Source organism: Magnolia sinica, chromosome 6 (assembly GCF_029962835.1).
Source record: "Magnolia sinica isolate HGM2019 chromosome 6, MsV1, whole genome shotgun sequence".
Lineage (NCBI taxonomy): Eukaryota > Viridiplantae > Streptophyta > Magnoliopsida > Magnoliales > Magnoliaceae > Magnolia > Magnolia sinica.
The window spans coordinates 37081223-37104520 of record NC_080578.1 but is presented as its reverse complement, the minus strand read 5'-3'; the positions used below and the strand labels follow the sequence as shown (position 1 = coordinate 37104520).

The 23298-nt window shown below is 41.7% G+C and overlaps 1 protein-coding gene across 1 annotated transcript; it reads right to left on the bottom strand.

Moving 5' to 3' along the window:
- Window positions 1-4325: 4325 nt before the first annotated feature.
- On the bottom strand, window positions 4326-17978 carry LOC131248663 (ER membrane protein complex subunit 8/9 homolog). Its single transcript, XM_058249046.1, has 5 exons — window positions 17572-17978; window positions 17342-17488; window positions 17192-17251; window positions 4727-4896; window positions 4326-4624 (listed from the first exon to the last, which is right to left on the bottom strand). The coding sequence occupies exons 1-5, from the start codon at window positions 17782-17784 to the stop codon at window positions 4594-4596; spliced, it is 621 nt and encodes a 206-aa protein (XP_058105029.1). The 5' UTR covers window positions 17785-17978; the 3' UTR covers window positions 4326-4593.
- Window positions 17979-23298: the final 5320 nt, after the last annotated feature.

Genomic DNA, 23298 nt, shown 5'->3' with positions numbered 1-23298 from the left:
ATATAAAAAAAAATCCATAAGTTTCTTAGTCAGCTTGGGTGGGCCTCATGTAACATTTATATTAAATTCACACGGACCACCAAGTGTGTCATCCCATATTATAGACTCAGGGCTTAGAAATCAGCTCCATCTGTGATTCAAGTGGACCACAAGAGTAAAAATAGTGTACAGGGCAATACTCACCCTCCAAACTATTTCCCTTGGTGTGGCCCACATGAATCAACTATGAACCTAATTTTTGGGCCACATCCCTAGAATTTGGTGTAACGATCTAATGATTGATGTGGATTTCATATAATCATCGTGGTGGAGCCCTATAAAAATTAAGGATGGTAGTCTCTCCTAACCGTTTCCTTTGGTCTAGTCCACATTAATCACAAGTAGCCTGATGTTTTGGACTTAAGCCTAGCATGGGATTACACATCTAATGGTCGGAGTGGATTTTAAGTACACATCATGTTAAAGGTCATAAAAAAAATTAAGGTTTGAGTCCCCTTGCAACTGTTTCTAAAACTAAGATTTCATTCCCTATATAAAGCCACTGCACAGCAAAATTCACTCCAACCATTAGATGTGTAATCCAATGCTAGGCCAGATCCAAAAAGGGGCTGAACTATGATTCATATGGACTACACCAAAACAAACGGGTGCGACGGAGATGTCCACTCTTAATTTTTGCAGGAACATGATTATATAAAATCCACTCCAACAATTAGATTCCACCAAAATTTAGGTATGGGCCCAAAAATTAGTCACATACCTGATTCAGGTGGGCCACACTGAGAGAAGCTGTTTGGAGGGTAAGTGTTGCCTTGTACACGTTTCCAATCATGTGGTCCACATGAATCAAAGACGGGGTTGATATTTGGACCCTGTGAGTAAAGTGGGGAGATGAGGCTGATATTTGGGCCATAAGCTTAAAATGGGGTGATGCATCTGGTGGTTGGGGTAAATTTCATATAAACATTACATTCTAGCCCACTTGGGCCACCGCTCCTTTCTCTTCTCTCTCATCCTCCAAGCTCCAACCCACGCCAAGTCATCTCTCTCTCTCTCTCTCTCTCTCTCTCTCTCTCTCATCTTCTTAGCTTTGATGTCTTCACCATTTCCAGCCAAACTACCAAATTTTCGTCAGAATCCTCCCCTAATCTGACACCATTCTGACCAGACCATAAAATCTTAGGGGCTTTACTAGCAAGTAGTCCAATTTAATCATTCTTTGGAGCACTTTTCGTCTTTTTAAGAATTTCCATTTTTTCTCTTCATTATTATATAAATATATACTTCTTTCTAAAGTCGGGGGAAATCTCCCTACTCTGGCCTCCTGCACCAATTCAAAGGAATCAAACACAATTGAAAAATGAAATGACAAGCGGCACGAACCCCGCGTCAGTGTAGGGAAGTGGGTAGGATTCTCTCCGACAGCATACCATTGAGTTTAAGGGTTATTGGTGAAGGGTACCACCCTCACGAAATCTCTCAAGAAATTCAGGTGACCTTAGAAATACCGGACAACTGGACCAATGCAAGCAGCCTCTCTAAATAGCTCTCTCTCTCTCTCTCATGAACAGTTGAGCTTGGGCTCAGCATTGACGTTTCGGGCTAAACTATTTTGGCCCTACAGGGGCTTGGACTGAACTCAGTCCTATGTTGAACAATACAGGCCGGGCATGAATAGAGCTTGGCCCGGCTCTGACCCTACACGTTGACACTCCTAGGCGTAGCAAAAGATCCTAGATGTTAAAAAAGGAAATTTTAAAAAAAATATAAATTAATTAATTAAAAAATAAAAATCTAATTAATATAAACTTTACATTATAGTAACTTTTTTAAAAAAGGGTTTTAACAAAATTACCTTATCAATCAATATAATTATCATTCTACTGCCTTCCCTTGCATTTTTAAGGGGGCATGTATGGAAAAATGGGACAACTGCTTCGGTGGGCTCCACTGCAATATTTATATAAAATCCACCCACCCTAACCACTAGGTGCTTCACCTCATGTTAGACCAAGGGCTACAACATAAGTTCATTCATGATTCAGGTGGACTACATGATTGGAAATAGCATATATGCCAACAATCACCCTCCAAACTCTCTCTTGCCATAGCCCACTTGAATCATTGGGCATGATATAATCCCTACTCCTAAATTTTGGTGTGTCATCTAATGGTTCGAATAGATTTCATATAATCATCATGGTGGGCCTCGTAAAAATTAGGTACTTGCATCCGTGCATCCCTATCCACCACCTGTACAGAGTTTTTTTTTTTTTTTAATAAAAAAAAGAAGAAGAAGAAGAAAAAAAGAGCAGAATTATATGAGACGCTGATCTTGATTTTGACAGGGACCACCGTAATGTTTACTTAAAGTCCACTCCTACCATTAGATGTTCAGTCCCATATTAGGCCGACTCCAGCAATTTCTGATCTCTAGTGGACCTTTTAGTAGGATTCTAACCCAGATGAGGTTTTGATCATCCGTCAGATGAATAATAACGAGTGATCTTGAAGCACCACAGTTAGAGGTGTACACGAACCGAGCTAGCTCGGTTAGCTCACTCGATTCGAAGCTGAGTTCGAGCCAAGCCGAGCTGATTTTTTGAGCTTGAAAATGAGTTTGAGCTAGCCCAAGCTTGACTCGACTCGGATCGAACCCAGCTCGAATCGAACTCGGATCGAACCAGTTCGGTGACTCGGTTACTTTGATATTGATGTTGCTCACCAAGTGTTTGATGAAATGAAAAGAAGTGTGGCTAGTGGCTGGTGGCAAGGAAGGTATGTATATGAAACCAACACCCTTTTTTTCTTGATTTTTATGTTGCTTAGAAGGTGTTTGATAAAATACCTGTAAAATCATTGCTGTTGTCTTAAATACAGTGAGATTTTGAAGGTGCGGTCCAAAGTGTTTGTGAAAATGCTGCAATGGCGAACTCGGCTCAACCTTGGCTCGAACTCGCCCGAGTTGCTGACCAAACTGAGCCGAGATGGCCAGTCAAGCTCGAGGACCAAGCCGAGCCGAGTTGAGCAGAGGCCAGTTCAACTCAATGTACACCCCTAACCATAGTGAATGCCACCACGCATCTGCCTACGGTGCGGTGAGGCACCACCTTGTTGTGCTAGCAGCTAACTCCAACATGTGGAAGAGAAAAATCAAAGAGGCTGACCAATGATTCTAGTGGGCCACAACAAAGGAGCAAATAGGAGAGAGATGTCCACCCTTGATTTTAACAAGGCCTACCATGAAAATTAGAGGTGTACACGAGTTGAACCGAGTCAGGCTTGGCACAGCTCGACTCGGCTTGACCACTTGCTGACCCTAGCTCGAATTCAGCTCGGCCAGTCCTTAAGCCTGATTGGCCAGCTCAGCATGGTTCGATCAGCAACTCGGGCTAGTTCGAGCCGAGTTCGCTTGTGCAACATTTTCACAAACACATGGTTTGCACCTTCAAAATCTTACTGTATATAAAACAGCAACAATAGTTTTTACAGGTATTTTATCAAACACCTTGTAAGCAACATAAAAATCAAGAAAAAAAAAGGTATTTGTTTCATATACATACCTTCCTTGCTACCAGCCACACTTCATTGAGTCATTTCATCAAACACTTGGTGAGCAACAACAATATCAAAGTAACCAAGTCACCAAACTGGTTCGATCCAAGTTCGATTCGAGTTGGGTTCAATCTGAGTCGAGTCGAGCTCGAACTCGGTTCGAAATTTTTTCGAGCTAAAAAAACTGCTAAACTCGGCTCGAACTCAATTGATCTTTTTCGAGTCGAGTCGAGTCGAGCAAGCTAACCGAGCTAACTGTGCTCGTGTACAGCCCTAATGATAATTATACCAAATCCGATTCCACGAACATTAAGGCTTGTGTTCCAAAAATCATTTCCATCTATGATTCACATGGGCACACCAATGGAAACAGTTTGGAGAGCAAGCATTGCCTTATACACTGTTTCCAATCATGTTGTCCACCTGATTTACAAATGGATCTTTTTTTTTGGGCCCTTGAATAACATGGGGCAACGCACCTAGTGGTCAAGGTGGATTTTACATAAACATTATGGTTGGGCACACCCAAGCCTATTTGCTCACACCAAAGGTAGAAGATAATGGAATGATAATTACATCGATTAATGAAATTGCGTTTTGAAAACCTTTTTGAAGAAGGTACCGGAATGTAAATTCCATATTAATTAGGTAGCTTTTTTTTTTTGTAAAATTCCCTTGAAAAAAATGCAGAACATTAAACCTTAAATCATGTGATGAGATCACACACAAATCATCTCCAACAATCAGAATATATAGTTGAGAAGCTCTGGAATGCAAAAAAAAAAATCCTCCATTAACGACCTGCTACAGTATCGTTTAACAAATACACTAATCCAGCAAAACAAGAGCACTGTCTAATTCAAATTACGAAACCTTATAGGTTTAGACCAAGACCCTAATCAGTTACAGCTTCCATATCTTAAGCCAAGAGCTCCAGGTGCCTCTCAAGTAACTCCGTGCAATAAAAATGATAAATGAAGGTCTTAAACAGGTAGCTAGTATCCACTAATGAAAATGCCAGGAAAACCAAATGACGTTCTAATTGAATAGATCCGAGTTCAACCAGTCCCTACAATAAAATAAAATAAAATCATAAGATGAAAATAACAAATGTAACAATGAGCGGAATTATAGGAAATTAGAGAAAAGAAGTGCAATCAAGATTGCTTACTTGCTGATGTCCTCGAGATGGTCATCAAAATCCACTATCTGTCGCCATTTCTCAGTTGAAATGTAATCCAACAAGACTATATTTGCGGATGGTTCTTTCAGTGCCAACTGACTGCTACTTGCATCTGATCCAGCTTGACGCCAAGTTTTAGATGCATCCCTTGTATATAGCTGTTCCGTAATGGACAAAAGAGATCAGCTTGGACAAGCATTGCTTCCTTGGGCAATGAACTAAGAAAATTTTGTAGCGTACAGATTATAATAAGCAAAGCATGCAAATTTTGAAATTATCACAAGGTGAGACCGGAGAGTGAATCATCACTGGCTGACAATGTCCGACATTTTTATGCACATGATGTCATGATCATGCATGGTCCCAGATCACAAAGTTATCGATTCTGCCTCAATGTTTGCCATCAACCATGTTAAAAGGTTTGATTATGTGTCATGCAAGCATAAGGCAGGTAAGATCAGGAACACTGTAGAAACTTGTGTCATTTTTCTACATAAATTTCTTTGAGAAGATAGTGAAAATTAAAATATAAGTGGATAGAATACCCTATACAAAGAGAAGAGCCACCGTCACCAACCTTGGCAAACTCATCAGTGATAAAGTTGACTTCTCAGCCAACGTGCGAAAACAAAATGTTTAACCTTGATGCAAGAGAGAACTTCACTAAAAACAAAGATCAAAGCCCACAGAACAGGACCCTCATTCTTAGCCCAGGAAAAAACATTGGCAAGGATACCTTTTTATTGTAACTTGCTGACGGCAAAACTGATTGTAAATGATTCTAGAACCTTCCTGCAAAGGCATAGCTTCAGCCTGCCGAAATATCCTGGCAAGGGGCCCAAGAAGGCAAGAAGGAAGAAACCACTGCTATCACTAAGAACCCAACCCTACAATACCCAAGGGACCTAGATTTCATCAAAATTAAACTCCCATAGACCTACGGGCGGAGGCTGCCATCCAAGTATTTAGTTTTGGCTGGTTTTCTCATCACGACAATCCCCAATCCCTTCAGAGATTAGAAGCTGATAAGCCTTTGAAGGACTTGTGGTTCAAGGCCCAAATAATGATGATGGCTTTGATGTTGGTGAACAGCTTCTGCATTGGATTTGATTCATCCTTGAATATTCTCGTTTCTCTCATTCCAGATTTCCCAGCACAGCCCTAACAAGAGCAATTGTCGAAGAATCTTCCCTCTTGTATTGAATGGACTTATGCCCCACCTTCAAAATCTCCCTTAGTTCTCCCAGATCAGCCACACAGCACCAAACCGATCAAAGAAATTACACCACGGAGAAAAAAAAAAACAATCAGACAGTGGATGGACAGGTGATGGACAGATTCCTCATCCTGCTTGCACAGGACACCTGTTAGGACAGCTGCAACCCCCACTATGAAGATGATACAATGTGATTATTTTATCTTTGATTGCCATCGAAAGACAGGAAGGGCAGGGATTGACTCTTGAGATAGACTGAAAGAAAGATTTGGCCGAAAAATCATCCAAAGGCAACCATTTCCAGATCTCGATATCTTCTCCAGATTCAGACAGAAAAACAGAGTCCAAAATGTGGACACATCAGAAACTCTTTATATCTGAACCACCATTTGCACAAAACCATATAAACTCTCATAGAATTACAGCTGGATGGATGAAGTGGAGATGTGACTCTAGAGTTTTATGTGATTGCTTCATAGCAATGAAATTGAAGTCCAAATTTTATGGGATAGCTATAAGACCAGCCATGCTTTAGACAAAATGTTGGGCGGTAAAGGAATAACATGTTCATGGGATGAGCATAGCTCAAATGAGGCTGTTGCGATGGATGACTGGCAAGAGAAGTATAGTATTAGAAATGAATGCATTCGAAGGAACTCAGGAGTACCAGCAATAGGAAATAAAATTAGGGAAAGTCGATTTATATGGTTTCAGCCAGTGCAACTGAGACCAAGAACTACATTTTTTATTTATTTTTCTGTTAGCTTGTTAGTACAACCCACTGTCAGTTCACACTTCACTGTTAGCCACCCCACTAGGGAACAATACCAAGACCTCAGTGTTGAAATGAGGTATCTTTCACTCAGTCTACCACTTGAGCTATGGATCAGGGTGTGACCAAGAACTACATTGGTTAGGAGTGAGTTGGTTCAAGTTGAAGGCTCTAAAAGGGCAAGGGGAAGACCTAAAAGAACGTGGGTGGCAGTCATTGTTCTGAGTATCCCTGATATTATCCGTATCTTCAGCTCGGCGATACCGCCAACATTGGTAGTATCAGAAAAAAATGTGAAAATATGCACATGAAAGGTAAATTGGAGTTTTTCTTTTTTTATTTCATTTAGTCAATTGAGGGATTGTGATAAATATTATTGAAACCATAGGCCAAAACTTTAGGAAGAATGAAAATTGTATCTCATGTCTTGTGCAGTTATTAATAGGCATATTCGGCCTCACTTCATGCTCAGGGGCTGGGGCTTTTGACAAACTCATTCGAAGCCAGTTCATGCTAATGCAATTATAATTATATTCAGTCAGACATTTCTGAGCTTGAATGATAGCCTTATCAGTGAAGTCTCACATTAAGTAAAGATGTTCCTTTCAACTCCCAGTTTTGGCGTCAGTGGCTTTCACATGTTCTGTTGTTAGAGAATCAGGACATTAGTTCACTCGTACATAAACAATCGCCCCCTTGGGGACCACATTTTGTGAACCATATTTACGGCTATTAAGAAACTCCACCTGGTAGCTATTACCAGCAGGCCCCCCACCCAGGTAAAGGAAGGTGTCAGGTGGACAGCCGATTGTCAAATCTATCACTAAGCAATCATGAGAAGCATTTTTTCTTTTTCTTTTTTTCTTTTTTTGGAAGGCATTATGAGAAGCATGTTTCATAACCTTTTTGGCAAAACAGAGTTCACAGAGTTGACCCCAAATAGCTGTGACATGGTTATGATGATGATGAGGGTGGCAATGGGCTGAGTAGCTTGCTCAGCCCAATGAGCCCAATCTGGCTTTGGGCCAGGCTTGGACCTACTAGCTAGTCCCATGAGCCGGGCTTGGGATCAAGTCATTTTAGCCCAGGTGGGGGGAGTGAATTTTATCAATGTTTGGGTTGGGTTGGGTTGGGTTGGATCGGTTTGGGCATAGGCCCAGGCTCAACCTAACTTTTTCAGGCTAGGCTTGGACCTTGCATCTAAGTGTTGGGTCAGGCCTGGCCCAGCCCATTCCCACCCCTGGATGATGATGAGAGATCATGATAAATAACTGAAACACCACATGAGTAAAAGTATAACCTATAGATTATAGACACAATAAAAGAGGATGCAATTTCTCTCACATTCCCCTCAAGTCTAGCATCTCTAGTTGCACAATATAAGCATTTGGAGAGAGAATCATGCCCGTGTCATGAGTGGTGTTCCATCATTGTGCCAGTAACTAGGTAGTCAAACGAAAATGGAAGTTCTGCATCCGTTCTGCCAAGGGCTTGCTTGAATGAAATGGTATACAATCCCATTGTGCTTGCTTCAACCATGATAAACAGGATACCATGACATGCATAGCATTTTGATTGTCATATAATGGAATGTATGTTCCCAAATTAATTGGATAAGGCATAGATGATGGTGATGGTGATGATGATGATATAATAAAATGCAGGTCATTATGTAAACATGGAATATGTACAAACTTTCTTTAACCAAGTGATCTCTTCTAAAGTGACAGGAAGCTTTGGTTCTAAATTTCTTTGTAAATGAGAATAACAAACGTGGCCTAATCTATGGTCCTGCATAGATACTAGAGCAGATTTTGACATTTCAGGGATAGCAACTAACACAAACAGAATCATCTGCAATGTGAAAGGCTTCCTAATGCAGAACAATTAACCACTTGCTCTAAAAGCTCGAACTGTTAGAGCATGGTGAATCAATCCCTTTATCTCATAGCCCGGGCCCCACATCTCATGGGTTAGGACCTCGGCCGAACCCCCCTTGTGGGCCCCAAATCACATGGGTACCACCTCACACGGGCCGCCCACCCCGAGTGTGCCCCTACATCCCACAAGCAACCCCACTCGAGCACGGTCTGAAAATGCCCCTGCATTTACTTCCTTAATGCATCGTATATCTTCCAATGCTCGAATCCTTGCAAGTTCTTTAGGACTTAAGAGAGACAACCACGATCTGGAGGAAAAGGGAAAACCCTAGCTTCTTTTTTGTCTCTGTTTAAGCTTATACTTTAACTTCTTTCTTTGGTAGGTAAGCTAGGTAGGATCTAGGAATCTCAATGTTGAAGTAAAGGCCGCCTAGCATTGAGCCCCTAAAACCCTTAACTTCTTTCATTATTCTCAACAAGATTTCCAAGAACTAATCTAAATTTCCATCTATTACACTTCTCAAATTAAAAATAAATATTACTAGTAGCAAGATAATCCTTACATATTTGTTTTTCCAATCTTATCTGTTCACTATAAAGATCAGTTTGCCCTTTCATATAGGGTGTCGTGACCGACCCGACATTAGGTTGGGCTTGGGCAGGATGTATCGACTTTGGTCTCGGGCTTGGGCTGTACAAACCCAACCTGATAAAACTTGGGTCGGGCTCGGGTTAAGGTCTCGGGTTGCTCGACCCAACCCGAACCCGATCTATATATAAGTTATAAATTATAATTGAGTGTAGATCGTCTGTGTTGAAGGCACAGGAAATTTCCACGCCGTCGAGTTTCATTGGTCCACGTCATTTCCGATGACTCAAAGCTAACAAGATACGTCGAATTTCTCTCTACCAAATAGATTGTGTGTTACACAACACGACTTTTAAAGGAGTACTTGTCCTATATTTTAGTTTATTTGTTTAGAAAAAATGAAGTTCTTTATGATAAATAACTACATATATAATTAATAAAATCATAGGTACAAAAAATAAGACGTGTATTAAAAATACAATAGACTAATGTAATAACGAAAATATTAGCATGTATCCAGCTGATCAACCCGACTGAGCCTTCCCAACCCGAGGTTGGGTTGGGTTAGGGTTGGGGTATATGAACCTTGGGTTGGGCTAGGGTTGAGCACCAACCCGACCCAACCCAACCCAACCCAACCCACCCGACTTTTGCTACACTACTTTCGTACATCACAAAACTAAATCACGAAATCTCCAAGATTGCATGCTTCCTATGCCTGTTTTTCTTTTCTTTTCTTTTCTTTTCTTTTCTTCTTTTGCTTTGGTTTTTTCTTTCTTTCTTTCTTTCTTTTTTGAAAAAAATCTGGTTCAACCGTTACGGCCATTTTTTCTATAACGGCATTAAGACCGTTCCATCCCTTTAACGCGTAATGGTTACCACCGTTACCATTATGTATCGGCTGATACGTAACCGTTTTGTCATACCATGACATTGACTAGTGTAGAACATCTCATCAACAAGGCTGACATACCACAGTGGAAGGAATGAACCCTGATACCATGTGAGCAAACAATTACTCAGACATTGAGTAATGATTCATAAATCTTTTTTATCCAAGCAAACTAAGGTTCACTTTCCATGTTTAGAATTTATGAATTTATTATGGAATTGTTCCATGTTCAGAATGTTCGACCAGGCAAAGAGAAATGTTCAAAAACCCTAATGTTTGAATTTGAAACAACAATCCTAACAATAGGATCAGATCTATTTTAAATTACAGCTGTTACGATCTAACTTATAGCAATAAGCCCCATTAGGAAAGTCCAATGACATGGTTTACTAAGAGCTATTAATGAACTGCCTTGAGGCTTCCTTCACTTGGAACTTGTGAGTTCAAGTCTCTATTGATGGTTTTAGGCTAACAGGATTGTTATCACATACAACACTTGTATATGCTGACCACTGAGGGTGCAACTTAGGTAAGTTTTGTAAGACCCATACACCGATTAATCGATTGTACGCTTCAACTTCGGCACCAGCATATTATGGGTGGACCAGATCAACGAGTTTTGATTGCGACCTTATTTTAGTACCGCAACAGTCTGAGACTTGTACCCTATCGATAGTGCAAGCGCTACGATTCTAACGCCGCGCAACACGCCCCATTGTGATCCCTAGATTAGAAGTTGCAATTTTGGCACAATCTGAGGTGGGCAACACAACACAACACATGCAGGCCTCACTTGCACAAATCCCAAAGTTGTCCAATCAATCCATCAATCAACCCATCACTCCCTCTCAATTAGTCAAAGAAGCCCATACCCTCGCACATGCAACCTATGCTAAGCCATTCCCTTCTCCTTCTCTCTCTCCCCATTCTACCCCTTCATCTTTTCCTAATCCCCTCTCTATCCTAAAAGTTCTACCACAAATTCCCTATCCTCTCTCATTTCTACCACATTTCCTAGCAAGAGAGTAGAATGAGATTAAAAGAAAGAAAGAGATTAAGAGAGAGAAAAGAAAGAAAGAGATTAAGAGAGAAACAAAAGAAAGATTGGAGAGAAAAATTAGAGAAATGGTTTCAGAGAGAGAGTTTGAGAGATATTAGTGAGAGATCAAGAGGTTACAAGGAAGAGAGGAGATATTATAGGAGATTAGGAGTAGAGAGGAGCTTAGTGAACCGTCCAATTGCCAATCTGATTCAATAGTTCATCCAACGTTGTGAGTGCATGAGAGGATAAAAACCCTCCCTTTCTTTATGTTATCCTATTTTTTGTGGGCCCACAAGGGTGGGACCCACCTTGAGCATGTATGGAGTGTATGGTGAACCCGATAGTGGCGGGGGGCCACCCCGATGGCCGGATCTTCTTCCCTTGTTTTTCTCCTTTCCCTCTCCTTTGATAATGTTGTAGGGCCCACGAGTGGGCCACACTATTGGAGAGCGCACCCCGCACGCTATCACAGCGTAGACCACCTTGTGTGGCCCACCGTGATATGTGTTTTTCATTTAACCCATTGATTTGGTCACGCATATTTGGAGGGTGGGAAACCACCAAACTTGGGTTGATCCTGAGCTCCTTGGCCCACCATGAGTTGGCCAATCTAATGGACGGAGAAGATTTCCTAGGTGGGCTCTACTAGGGCTTAAAGTCGGGCGGGTTCAACCTAATCGACCCGTGACCGACCTGACATTGGGTTGGGCTCGGGCAGGATGTATCGAGTTCGGTCTCAGGCTTGGGCTATACAAATACCAGCCCGATAAACTTGGGTCGGGCTCGGGTTGAGGTCTCGGGTTGCCCAAACCAACCCGAACCCGATCGATATATAAGTTATAAATTATAATTGAGTGCAGCTCATCTATGTTGAAGGCACAAGAAATTCCAGTGTCGTCGGGGGGGTGGTTGCGGCTGCTACCGCTGAATGCATCAGTGTCTAGAGACGTCATTGCCAAGCAACCCACGCTGCTTGCACCTTCCAAGGGCTACCGCGTGGACCCATTCATGGGTCCCACCATGATGCATATGTTTCATCCACGCCGTCCATTTGGACCCCCATCTCATTTTGGCCATTGAGCCCAAAAATGAAGTCGATCCATATCTCAAGTGGGCCACACCATAAGCTGCAAATGGGCTAGTAAGCCTAGCGTCGCTAACGCTGCCCGCATGGGGGCTGGGAAGTGGGTTCCCACTGGGAACCACCTTGATGTATTTGTTGAATCCATGTCGTCCATCTGTTTCTCCATATCATTTTAGGCCATGGGCTGAGAAATGAGGCAAATCTGAGTCTTGAGTGGGTCGCACCAAAAGGATTAAAATCTTGCTGCTAAAACCTTCCAAGGTCCACCGTGGGGTCCCTGTTTGTCCAAATTGGCCTAAGTCAGGGCCCACTGGACCCCTCTCGGGTTGGAAAATCTGGTGGACGGATTGGATCATCCAAATGGGCCACACTTAATTGGAAAAAAAAAGTAACAAAATGAACAGCGTGCTGGCGTTGGCGGACGCCCACCAAGGGCGTGGGGTGGGCCCACTGATGGGACCCACCAAGGTGTATTTATCCCATCCATGCCATTCATCTTTTTGGCCAGATAATTTTAGGCCAGGGGGACCAAAAGTCAAGTAGATCTGAGCCTCATGCGGGCCATGCCATAGGGAATTGGGGGGGGTGGAAACCCCTTGGATTTGGAATTCCTAGATTTTGGAATCCCTTGGATTTGGGATTCCTGGATTTTAGAACCCCTTTGGATTTGGAATTCCAAATTTGGGCATCCCTTGGATTTGGACTTTCCTAGGACTTGGGATCCCTGGATTTCTGGAATCCATTGGCTATGTTTGGCACCCTAGATTCAAAATCCCTATAATCCTAAGGTAATATGCATAATATATTTGCAAGGGTTTGAATTTAATTATTAAATCAACTTTAATATTTCTAATCAGTGTACGCATGTAATGTTGACACTATGGTTGTAATAAATCCGTTGAAGCATATAGTTTGTCTGTAATGATGAAATCTCAAGACTCGGATGCGCCACAAGCACAGGATCACATCCTAATGACTAAATAACGATCTGTAATCGTTGATTTACATCAGCAATGTTCAGATGGTGTAGATCATCCTATAAAAGTAATTATAGTGATGACGTTGATAGTTTAATTATTTTGGAATCTCATTAGTGGCCTATGTGCCCAATAGATTGGTAGCCTAGTGGCACACATGTTGCACATGTGGGTGTCCACCCAGGTCACTCCCAGTGGACCCCGCCTTGGCATATGTATTTTATCCATGTCTTACATCCAGTTACTAGACTTTTATGTACAAGCTACATGAAGAGCCGATGTTAGTCTAACATGGGCCACACCACATAGACCTCAATACAGGCTGATTATCTCATGATGTCTGATAACATGCTAGTGTACTTGGCCTGATAGGACACACTGATAACATGCTAGTGTACTTGGCCTGATAGGACACAATGATAACATGCTTAGTGTAATGATATCATGCCCAGTTATATGCCCATACGCATCATTTGTATGCCCATTGTGGATAACAATTGTTCATAGCATATGCCCTTCAGCTTGAGACGCTTAAGGGACTCTATATGAGATACGGTCGCCCCACATGATCGCGTGGTATGCACAGGTTTAGTGCATGACTTGGATAGTATGACTCATGCATTTCGCATCCTGTATGTCACGATCAATCACTTTTACATCTTAGCGACATCGGGGTTATTGCCTCCACATACATATCGTGGATGGCCGAATTTGGATACCAAAAATATGTGTTCTAGCACTAGGGTGCTATGGATGTCCTTGGATGAAAGTCAACAAACCCCGTGGTACTAATAGGATGCTTCAACGTTGAGACCGAGTGGACATCATGAGCGCCCGAGTGCCAAATACTAGTAGGCCGCAGGCCGCATCTCCCATTGTGTCAAGGTCGGTTGGAAATGAGTGTGACCTTATCTGCCCGAGGGTAGAGGGTTGAAAGCTAGGTTGAATCTGACCAGCTCGTGAAATGGGTCCGCTATCGATAAGCCGGGTGGGCATTGGCATACCACTAACAAGGCGGATAGTAAGGCCTTTTCCACTCACTTGGTTATGCGCGCAATGGGCGACTGCCAATGTTGGAGTGTACTAGACTTCAGTGATGTTTCAGTAACGAACTGTTCTGATATGTAGACTAGTTGAGGATTGGCATGTTTGCGTTACATCTTTAGCATATGACACTTGACCACGTAGGTCTTGCATTGCATAGCCTTGGTATGGCTAACGGTATTCATGGACTTGGCAGTCTAGCCCTTCATCATCTTCTGCATACTTCGATATATGTATTCTTGTCATATGCATTGTGCACGCACTCTACTAAGCTTTGTAAGAGGCTTATACGTGTTTGTTTACGCTGCAGGTGATGCTAGGGCGTATCAACAGTATTAAAACCGGAGCATGAGCCTGATATTTTGAGCTCTTGATCATATCTTGCATTTTCCTTCCAACACTGTACTCAAAGATTTTATTAGTAGATATATGATGATGATATTTTTGTGACTTTGGTACACTTATGGTTATGCTCATTTTTTTTAAAAAAAAAAAATCACCCTCAAAATCCTCCTTGTATGATCCCATGATCAGAACCTGGTGTAATGAATCTAGGAGCCAAGAATGGGGTATTACGGAGGCTGTCGGCGCCAAATTCGACAGCCGAGAATTTAGTGAGCCCGGTTCCCGAGTTTGAGCGTGACAGGTTTGGTCGAGTTGAGGGTCAACCTGAGCCTGACCTCAAGAGGACCCAACCTGGAACCCGACCCGAATTCCAAACCCAAACCCAAGCCAAATTCCTCAACCCTAAATTCATCAACCTAACCCAACCTGATCCATATACATGTGATTACCCCAACCTGACCTGAATTTTCTCAACCTGAATTTCTAGTCAGGTTGAGTTTTCCAACCCTAATCCGATTAGGGGACACTAACAACCCGATTTGAACTCAAGTTCAGGTTTACCAAACCCGAATTCCAGCCCTAGTAACCAGTCTCTCCCACAATATAGAACTCCACCCCTAATGAACAACATGTTTGAGTACAGAGGATTAAGATGAACCTAATAACTATCCCTTATGGCTCATTTTAGACAGCTCCATTTAGAACAGTCAGATGGTCATCCTATAATTGAAGCATATAAAAATCAAAACCAAAATCAATTTTTCAAGGGTGCACATGATTGGCAGGGATGTGTCAAAAAAAAAACTTCGAGTCATAGTCATAATTACACTTTCCAGAGCATGCAGCCCTCATTCTTACCTTAAAACTGCAGCATTCATCAGTTACTCACCAGCAATAGGCACAAATGCATGTGCACGATTTGGAGTGGGAATAGAGCCCAATGCTCACATTAGAATCATCCAAAAACACAAAAGATCATCTGAGAACAGTACTCTGTAAAGATTACCTCTAAATTATTGTTGCCTAAGTATTGACCCCAATTCTTATGAGTCATCTCTATATCCAAGAATCACAATCTCATAATCATCATGGACCTTCTGAACCACTTAAATTTTGATTTTTCATTTGTTTTCAAACAGTTTTCTTAGAAATTACATTATTCTATAACTTTTTCTTCTGTGAACTTCATGAACATGGATTGAAACTGAAAAGATCGAGTTGAGGGATGACAAACACGAGAAGAAAATCCAAAATTCTTGATTTGAGTGTTGTCACTTCTCATCATTTAAGCCTAATCCCAACTAATTCTTGGTAATCATTCATTTTGGCGTACTTCTTGGTCAACAATCTTAACTATTTCCTTAATTCCCAGTCCATTGTTGCTAAAATTGCATTCCATATACTCTATTTTAGTTTGACTACTTTTAATGCCCTTTAGATTCTAAAGCATCCCTTCGTAGTTCTAGTTTTGTGATGCCACTTCTAAATTCCCATATTGCCACTTACACAAACAGTAGTACCTTTCACCTAGAATTTCTTCCACCAACTCAACTCTTTCTACTCCACAACACCAAAAAACAATGCCAAGGTGTGTTTGGATTTTAGGTAGATAAGGGTTCTCAAATGGAATTGCAAGGTGTATCTGGGCTCTTAAACTTAATTGCGGAAATTCATGTTAGAGAGGCAAGCTTGCATCCTCTTGATTAAACAGTTACAGAATATTCGCAATTCAATACACTTGTTCATCCAAATACAGCCCAAAAATCAAGCAAAAAGAGATCCCGAGACAAACATCTTCCAACCAGCAAAATTAAACACTATGCAAACTAAGGGGTCGTTTGGATGCCTGTAAAGTCCTTCAGTTGTAAAGAAATTACAGGTAATCTAATTACAGGAGCTGTTTGGATGCATGTATTTGCCTGTAAAGGCTTTACAGGCTGTGAGCAAATTATAGCTAAAAGTCGTAATCTGAAACCTGGTAAAAAGCCATGTTTCAGATTACGGGTAAAGTCTTTACAGCTAAAAACGCATTATACATGTTAGAACACAATGCTTAATATACACTCATACTATGTGGGGCCCATTGTAATGTGTATGGTACATCCAATCTATCCATCATGTACTTCCCTTGATGCTCTCCAGTGGCCCTAAAAAATCAGCTCGTCCATTATCAAATGGACCACACGAAGGAGGGATAGGACATCCACCATTAAAAACTTCTAGATTGCATTTGGGGCCCACTGTGATAGGTGGAAGACATCCAATCTGTTTCGTGTGTGCATGCTTTAATGCCCTCTTAAGGCCCTAAAAAAATCAAGTCTTTCTTATATGATTTTTGCAGATTTTGGAAGGTTCACCACCCAAGCTCCCTGATATGAATACCTACTTATTCATTGTAAACACTTTATAGGCTAGCCACACACACAATCTGTTTACCTGTAAACAAATTACCACTTAAAAGCCAAAATGGAATAGCATGCAAACCGATTACACCTGAAACTATTTTCAGGTGTAATGTGTTTACAACTAAAAAAATTACAGGCATCCAAACTACCCCTAATTTTTCAGGGGTGGAACGGATCGTGATATAAATCACAAAAATAACAACACACCTGTACAACAGGATTCCGATCACTCCCTTTCGGCAAGGCTTCAAGCTTCCTGTTATCCAACTGAGAAATACAAGAAATCAAACAGTCAAAGCATTACATTCAAATAACAAAGGCATTGAAGAAAGACAGGAATCGAAGATCTGGACCCACCAAAAGCAAAGCAGCCTGGGGGAAGTATCGGAAGATATGATCACCGATCTTCCTCGCGATGCTTCCAAGCTCGTGATCCTCATATCTCTCATTTGCATGGTAATACCCGACGATGCTCAAACCTTCAACCGCAAAGTGTTCCTCTATCTGTACATGAATTCCTCGATTAGGGAAATTGAAATTGTGGAATGATGAAAAACCCTAATTTTTGGGAATTGGGAGCAGCAGACCAGGGTTAGGGCGATTTCGAGGGTGGGGAGGAGTCCGATCTGAGAGTGAGAAAGGGGAACAGCATCAGCGATCTCGACGGTGTTCCGATCGTCGAGGAGACGGCCGAGGAGAATGCCGTTGACGGAGGAGGTCTTGTGGTTGAGGGCATGGAGGACGAGCTTGATGTAGGCGGTCTGGCGGACCTCGTATTTGAAGCAATCCTGGCCGCCCATTTTGTTACGATTGAGAATTGTACGGAGAGAGAGGGGGAGAGAGAGAGAGGGAGAGATGCTGGGGTCGCTTGAGGGAGTTGATTTTCACTTGGGTTGGCGTTTGGCGGGCACAGCAGTGGGGTTTTCGCGGCTCGTCTGATTCTTTTGGTGTCGTTTGGCTGGCGGCGAAATTGAGATTCCTCTCTCCCTCCCTCCCTCTCATAAGCATGGAAATTAAAGGAGCGGACTGCCTGTGACCCTGGGGCACAGATGCTGCGTGGGTTCCAGAGTGTCCGTGACAAATCCACTGCGTCCATCTGTTTTGAAAGACCACGATAGGAGGCGCGGATTGGATACTACCCCTTGCCAGGACCAAGCTAGAGACGGACGGTCCTGTCATGGGCTCTGTAGGCCCAATCATGATGTATGTGTTTTATCTACGTATTCCATACATTTTGATTTTGATAAATCCTTTTAGGCATGGCTCAAAAAGAGGAAGATAGACCACACCACGTGAAGCCAAACCTTTGTACACCCAAAATGGAAAAATATAAATATTAGCTTGATTCAAAACTTACGTGGCCTTGTAACATTTTCAATGATATGCACTCAATCTAGGCTACTTCATATGGTGTGGTCCACTGGAGCCTGAATCTGCTCATTTTTTGGGCCTGTGCCCAGAATAACCCTTTCATGAATAAAACACATACATCATGGTGAGCCCAACAGAGACCCTAACGGGACCTTCGGCCTCTAGCTAGGTCCGGTGGCGGTAGCACCCACGCCTGTCACATGATTTTAAAAATTAGTCAATCCAAAACTCAAGTACCAACAAAACAGAGGGAACTACAACGTGCACCGTAGAAGCTTTCCTAGAGCTTACGTGATGTTTATATGCCATCCAAACCGTTCATCGGAACAAATATCATCCTGATACAAAAATTTTTGTCACTGTCCGTATTCGATCACCACTGTTTCGTGTGGTATGGCGCACATGAATTTTGGATCGGCCTGATTTTCAGAATACTATCATATCGTGGTCTTTCAAAATAGATTTACGGAGTTATTTGTGACTTGTCACGGACACCCTCTATGGGCCCCACACAGCCCCGGAGACATCTCGGTGCCCTGGGTCACACGCAATCCGCTCCCCTTCGTGAGTCCATTTTGCCTCGGTCGCAATCTTGACCATTATTCTTTTTTATATGCGAGCCATTGGGAAAAAATTTTAAAAAAATAAAAAATAAAAATTCTATATTCATTTACAGATAGTGATGGCCTCTTACAACTCCATGGACGGTTCTGATCATAGGACCACTTACAATGTGATCCTGTGGGACTGAGTCGCAACAGAGGCAAAACGAACTCATCTTCATGAGAAATTTACCACGGTAGACAAAACCTTTTATCCAGCGGTTTTTATGAAGCAATACAAACTTAAGTGACCAACTTAGACTAGCACGTGTGGATAGCGAATTTGAGGTCGAAAATACCCTTATTTTTATAGAAGCCGGGCTATGGCTAAGGATTTGTTTCCCTCTATGCCTACGGATTATAACCGTAGCCATATGCACCGTAGCCGATCTGTCTACCCACCCCAACATTGGGATAAGACATTGAAACGAGGTTGACCGAGTCAGTGGGATGTGGCTTTTTGGGCCATGCTCCATCCACATTAAGTTAATTCAAGTAGCATTTTTCTACTGCAATATGAAAAGTGGTAGTTGCGATTTGAATAGCATTTTTCTAATGCAAGATGAAAACAACATGAATTTACGAATCTTTTCTTTCAAAATCATGCATCATGATGCATTCTTCTTGCATTTGGGCATCAAATACAATGGGGCAAATTTCACATACATCATTAACCGAATTACCTATGAATCTAAACACATATTGAACAATCATTTCTGTAAAAGAAATAAATTAGAGAGGCAAAGAACAAGAAGTGATCAATTTCTTAAAGGAGAAAATGAAAAATGATCCAACATTCTCATATGATGGTTAAATGATTTAACATGCATAAAATTCATCCCATCCCTCAAGTAGACCATTCCTTGTTTGGCCTTGATCCAAAAATCAACTGATTCAACAATTGCCCTGTTTAAAAGTATACAAAACGTCAGAAACCACTAAATTCTCATGGCATGGCCAGTACTGGGAATCGATAAAGAAGAAGAAGAAGAAGAAGAAGAGACTTCTCTATCCATGACACTCTCATTCTAGAAACTCAGATTCCATTGAACTTAAGTGGGGAGTTCCATACATCCAAACGACCCCTAAGGCACTTCATCAAAACCAATTAACCATGCGAGACACCGAAGAAAGGAATTGATGGCAGGCCATGCATACTCATTCAACTAAATAAATAGAATAAGAAAACTCAAGTGATCATGGATACAAATTGTATAAATGAAAGATAAGGAAACATAAGATATACTAATAATGAGAGCAACAAAATTCAAAGTATGTATTTTAGTACTAGTTAAAGTATGCTTTTTAATTAGTGATAGTTAAAAACCATGTTCTCTGCCTAAAGTTAGAACAGCCAGTAGTTGGGCATAAGCAACCATCCACCTGTGAGATAACTCAAATTCCAATATAACCAGCTAAAATTCAGTGCAACTAGAACCAGTACGGTGGAAGCAGCCTTCCAACAAAAGGTTAGGTTCAAATTGACACAACAACTTAATCCATTCGATTAGTTTGCAATAGCCTTAAAAAAATTGCTGAAATAACAGTATTCCAAGCATGCTACGAATTGGACTAAACCATGTGGCATATTGACTATTATCTTAAAGCTTAGAACAGTCCAAAAGGGTCATACCTCAGCCAAAGGTGCATCTAAAATCTTATCCAAAATCAGGACCACACACTCCTAAGAATTGAGTGAGGCAACCTACGAATTGAACGAGGCAAGCTAAAAATTGAGCGAAGCAACCTAAGAATTGAGTGAGACAACCTAGGAATTGAGCGAGGGAACCTAGGAATTGAATGAGGCAACCTATGAATTGAGCAAGGGAAGCTAGAAATTCAGCGAAGCAAGCTACAAATTGAGCGAGGGAACCTAGGAATTGAGCGAGGGAACCTCGGAATTGAGCGAGGCATGCCAAAAAATGAGTGAGGGAACCTAGGAATTAAGCGAGGGAAGCTAGAAATTGAGCGAGGCAACCTATAAATTGAGCGAGGGAACCTAGGAATTGAGCGAGGGAACCTCGGAATTGAGCGAGGCATGCTAAAAAATGAGTGAGGGAACCTAGGAATTGAGCGAGGGAAGCTAGAAATTGAGCGAGGCAACCTATAAATTGAGCGAGGCAACCTAGGAATTGACCGAGGGAACCTCGCAATTGAGCGAGGCAACCTAAGAATTAAGCAAGGCAACCTAAGAATTGAGCGAGGAGGCAACCTAGGAATTGAGCGAGGCAACCTAGGAATTGAACGAGGCACGCTAAAAATTGAGGAAGGGAACCTAAGAATTGATCGAGGGAAGCTAGAAATTGAGCGAGGGAAGCTAGAAATTGAGCGAGCAACCTAGGAATTAAGCGAAGCAACATAGAAATTGAGTGAGGCAACCTACAAATTGAGGGTGAAGTCCATCTCAGTAAAGATTCTACATACTTTGAGTCCCGATACGCCTTTAGAGTCTACATACTAGTTTGAAGGCATGCCTATTACAAACGTAATCAAAGATCAATACAAGTAGAAAAATATGAATTAATAGAAAAAATAGATTAGCGATAATCCGAAGTAAAACGGCAATTGGGTCTATTAACGGATATGTGGCAGCAACTCTCCCAACTTGAGCTTGATGGTTGTGGCTTCTGTTCGGTGCTGCAGAGATACTACCAATAGATGGCATCCGATAAACCTCCTGTTTTCATAATATTGGAAGATTCTCCTAAGGAAGCATCTGTATTCAGCAAGCCGTGGTACAAGCCTCACACTTAACACTCTCTCAAGCCAGAGTATCCCAATGTTGCCCAGCTTGGTACAAGCCTCACACAATCAAAACTCATATAATCAAAACTCAGTCGACCCAGTTGACCCCGCCTATCTAAAAAATCAGTGGACCCGGTCGACCCCGAATATCTGTTCACTTACCCGGTCGACAGGGACCCAACCCAGTTGACCCTGTTTGGATACCACTAAATAAGTTACTTTTTCTACTTGCAGCAGTAGATAACTTATTTGAGATAAGTAAGTTTGGTTTATGATATGGTCTTGATCTCTAACTCAGACAGTTAGTTGGTTTAGGTCTTCAACCTGGATGGTTGGATCTTAATTCATTATTCAGATATTTAGCTTGGATGGTTTAATCTTTAATCAGGACCCTCATATGGGCTTAATCTTTAATTGCTTGGAAATGGTACTCCTTGTGGTCTCCCAATAGATGATCTAATCGCCTTTTGTTAAGTCAATATGATCATTTCACTCATGGTTGTAGTCCATGGGTGGGCTTAACAGCACCATCTACGAACTTTGCAATCAACTTAACAGTGTGCGAGGGAACCTAGGAATTGAGCGAGGCAGCCTAGGAATTGAGCGAGAGAACCTAGGAATTGAGCGAGGCAACCTAGGAATTGAGCGAGGGAAGCTAGAAATTGAGCGAGGGAACCTAAGAATTGAGCGAGGGAACATAGGATTTGAGCAAGGGAACCTAGGAATTGAGCAAGGCAACCTACGAATTGAGCGAGGGAAGCTAGAAATTGAGCGAGAGAACCTAAGAATTGAGCGAGGCAACCTAAGAATTGAGCGAGGGAAGCTAGAAATTGAGCAAGGGAACTTAAGAATTGAGCGAGGCAACCTAGGAATTGAGCAAGGAAATATAGGATTTGAGTGAGGGAATCTAGGAATTGAGCGAGGCAACCTACGAATTGAGTGAAGGAAGCTAGAAATTGAGCGAGGGAAGGTAGAAATTGAGTGATGGAACATAGGAATTGAGCGAGGCAACCTAAGAATTGAGAGAGGGAAGCTAAAAATTCAGCGAGGCAAGCTAAAAATTGAGTGAGAGAACCTAGGAATTGAGCGAGGCAACCTAGGAATGTATGTAATGTTTATACTAAACCCATGAAATTATATATTTCACCTCAAAATGAAGAAATTCCAAGTCTTGGATATGCCACAAGCACATGATTACATCCGAGTGACTTACCAATGTTTTTTATCTATTAATTAACATGAATAATATTTAGACTACGCAAATTATTGAGCGAGGGAACCTAAAAATTGAGCGAGGCAATCTAGGAATTGAGCGGGGCAAGCATGAAATTCAGCAGGGCAAACTGAAAGTTGAGCAGGGCAAGCATGAAATTCATTGTTAATCAATGGTAGGTTAATATCATTCCTTGCCTTTACAACTAAACCATACAAGTAATAGGCAAAACTTAGGAAAATCCCATTATTTGGCATTTTGGAATTAAGGTAGTTGCCACGGATACGCATAGTTCCGACACTTGGACCATCTTCGAAAGACAGAATACAATGCCAGTTTCTGATTCTCTAGCCTTAGTGAATAAATATCTAGAAGATATTCTA

Bases quoted from the DNA above. Each gene is read 5' to 3' on its own strand.
- LOC131248663 (XM_058249046.1), bottom strand. From the start codon at position 17,784: ATGGGCGGCCAGGATTGCTTCAAATACGAGGTCCGCCAGACCGCCTAC. The intron at 4,897-17,191 runs GTGTGTTGTTAT...ATTACGGAACAG, and splicing joins ATCGGAATCCTGTTGTACAG to CTATATACAAGGGATGCATC. The intron at 4,625-4,726 runs GTAAGCAATCTT...ATTTTATTGTAG, and splicing joins CATCTCGAGGACATCAGCAA to GGACTGGTTGAACTCGGATC.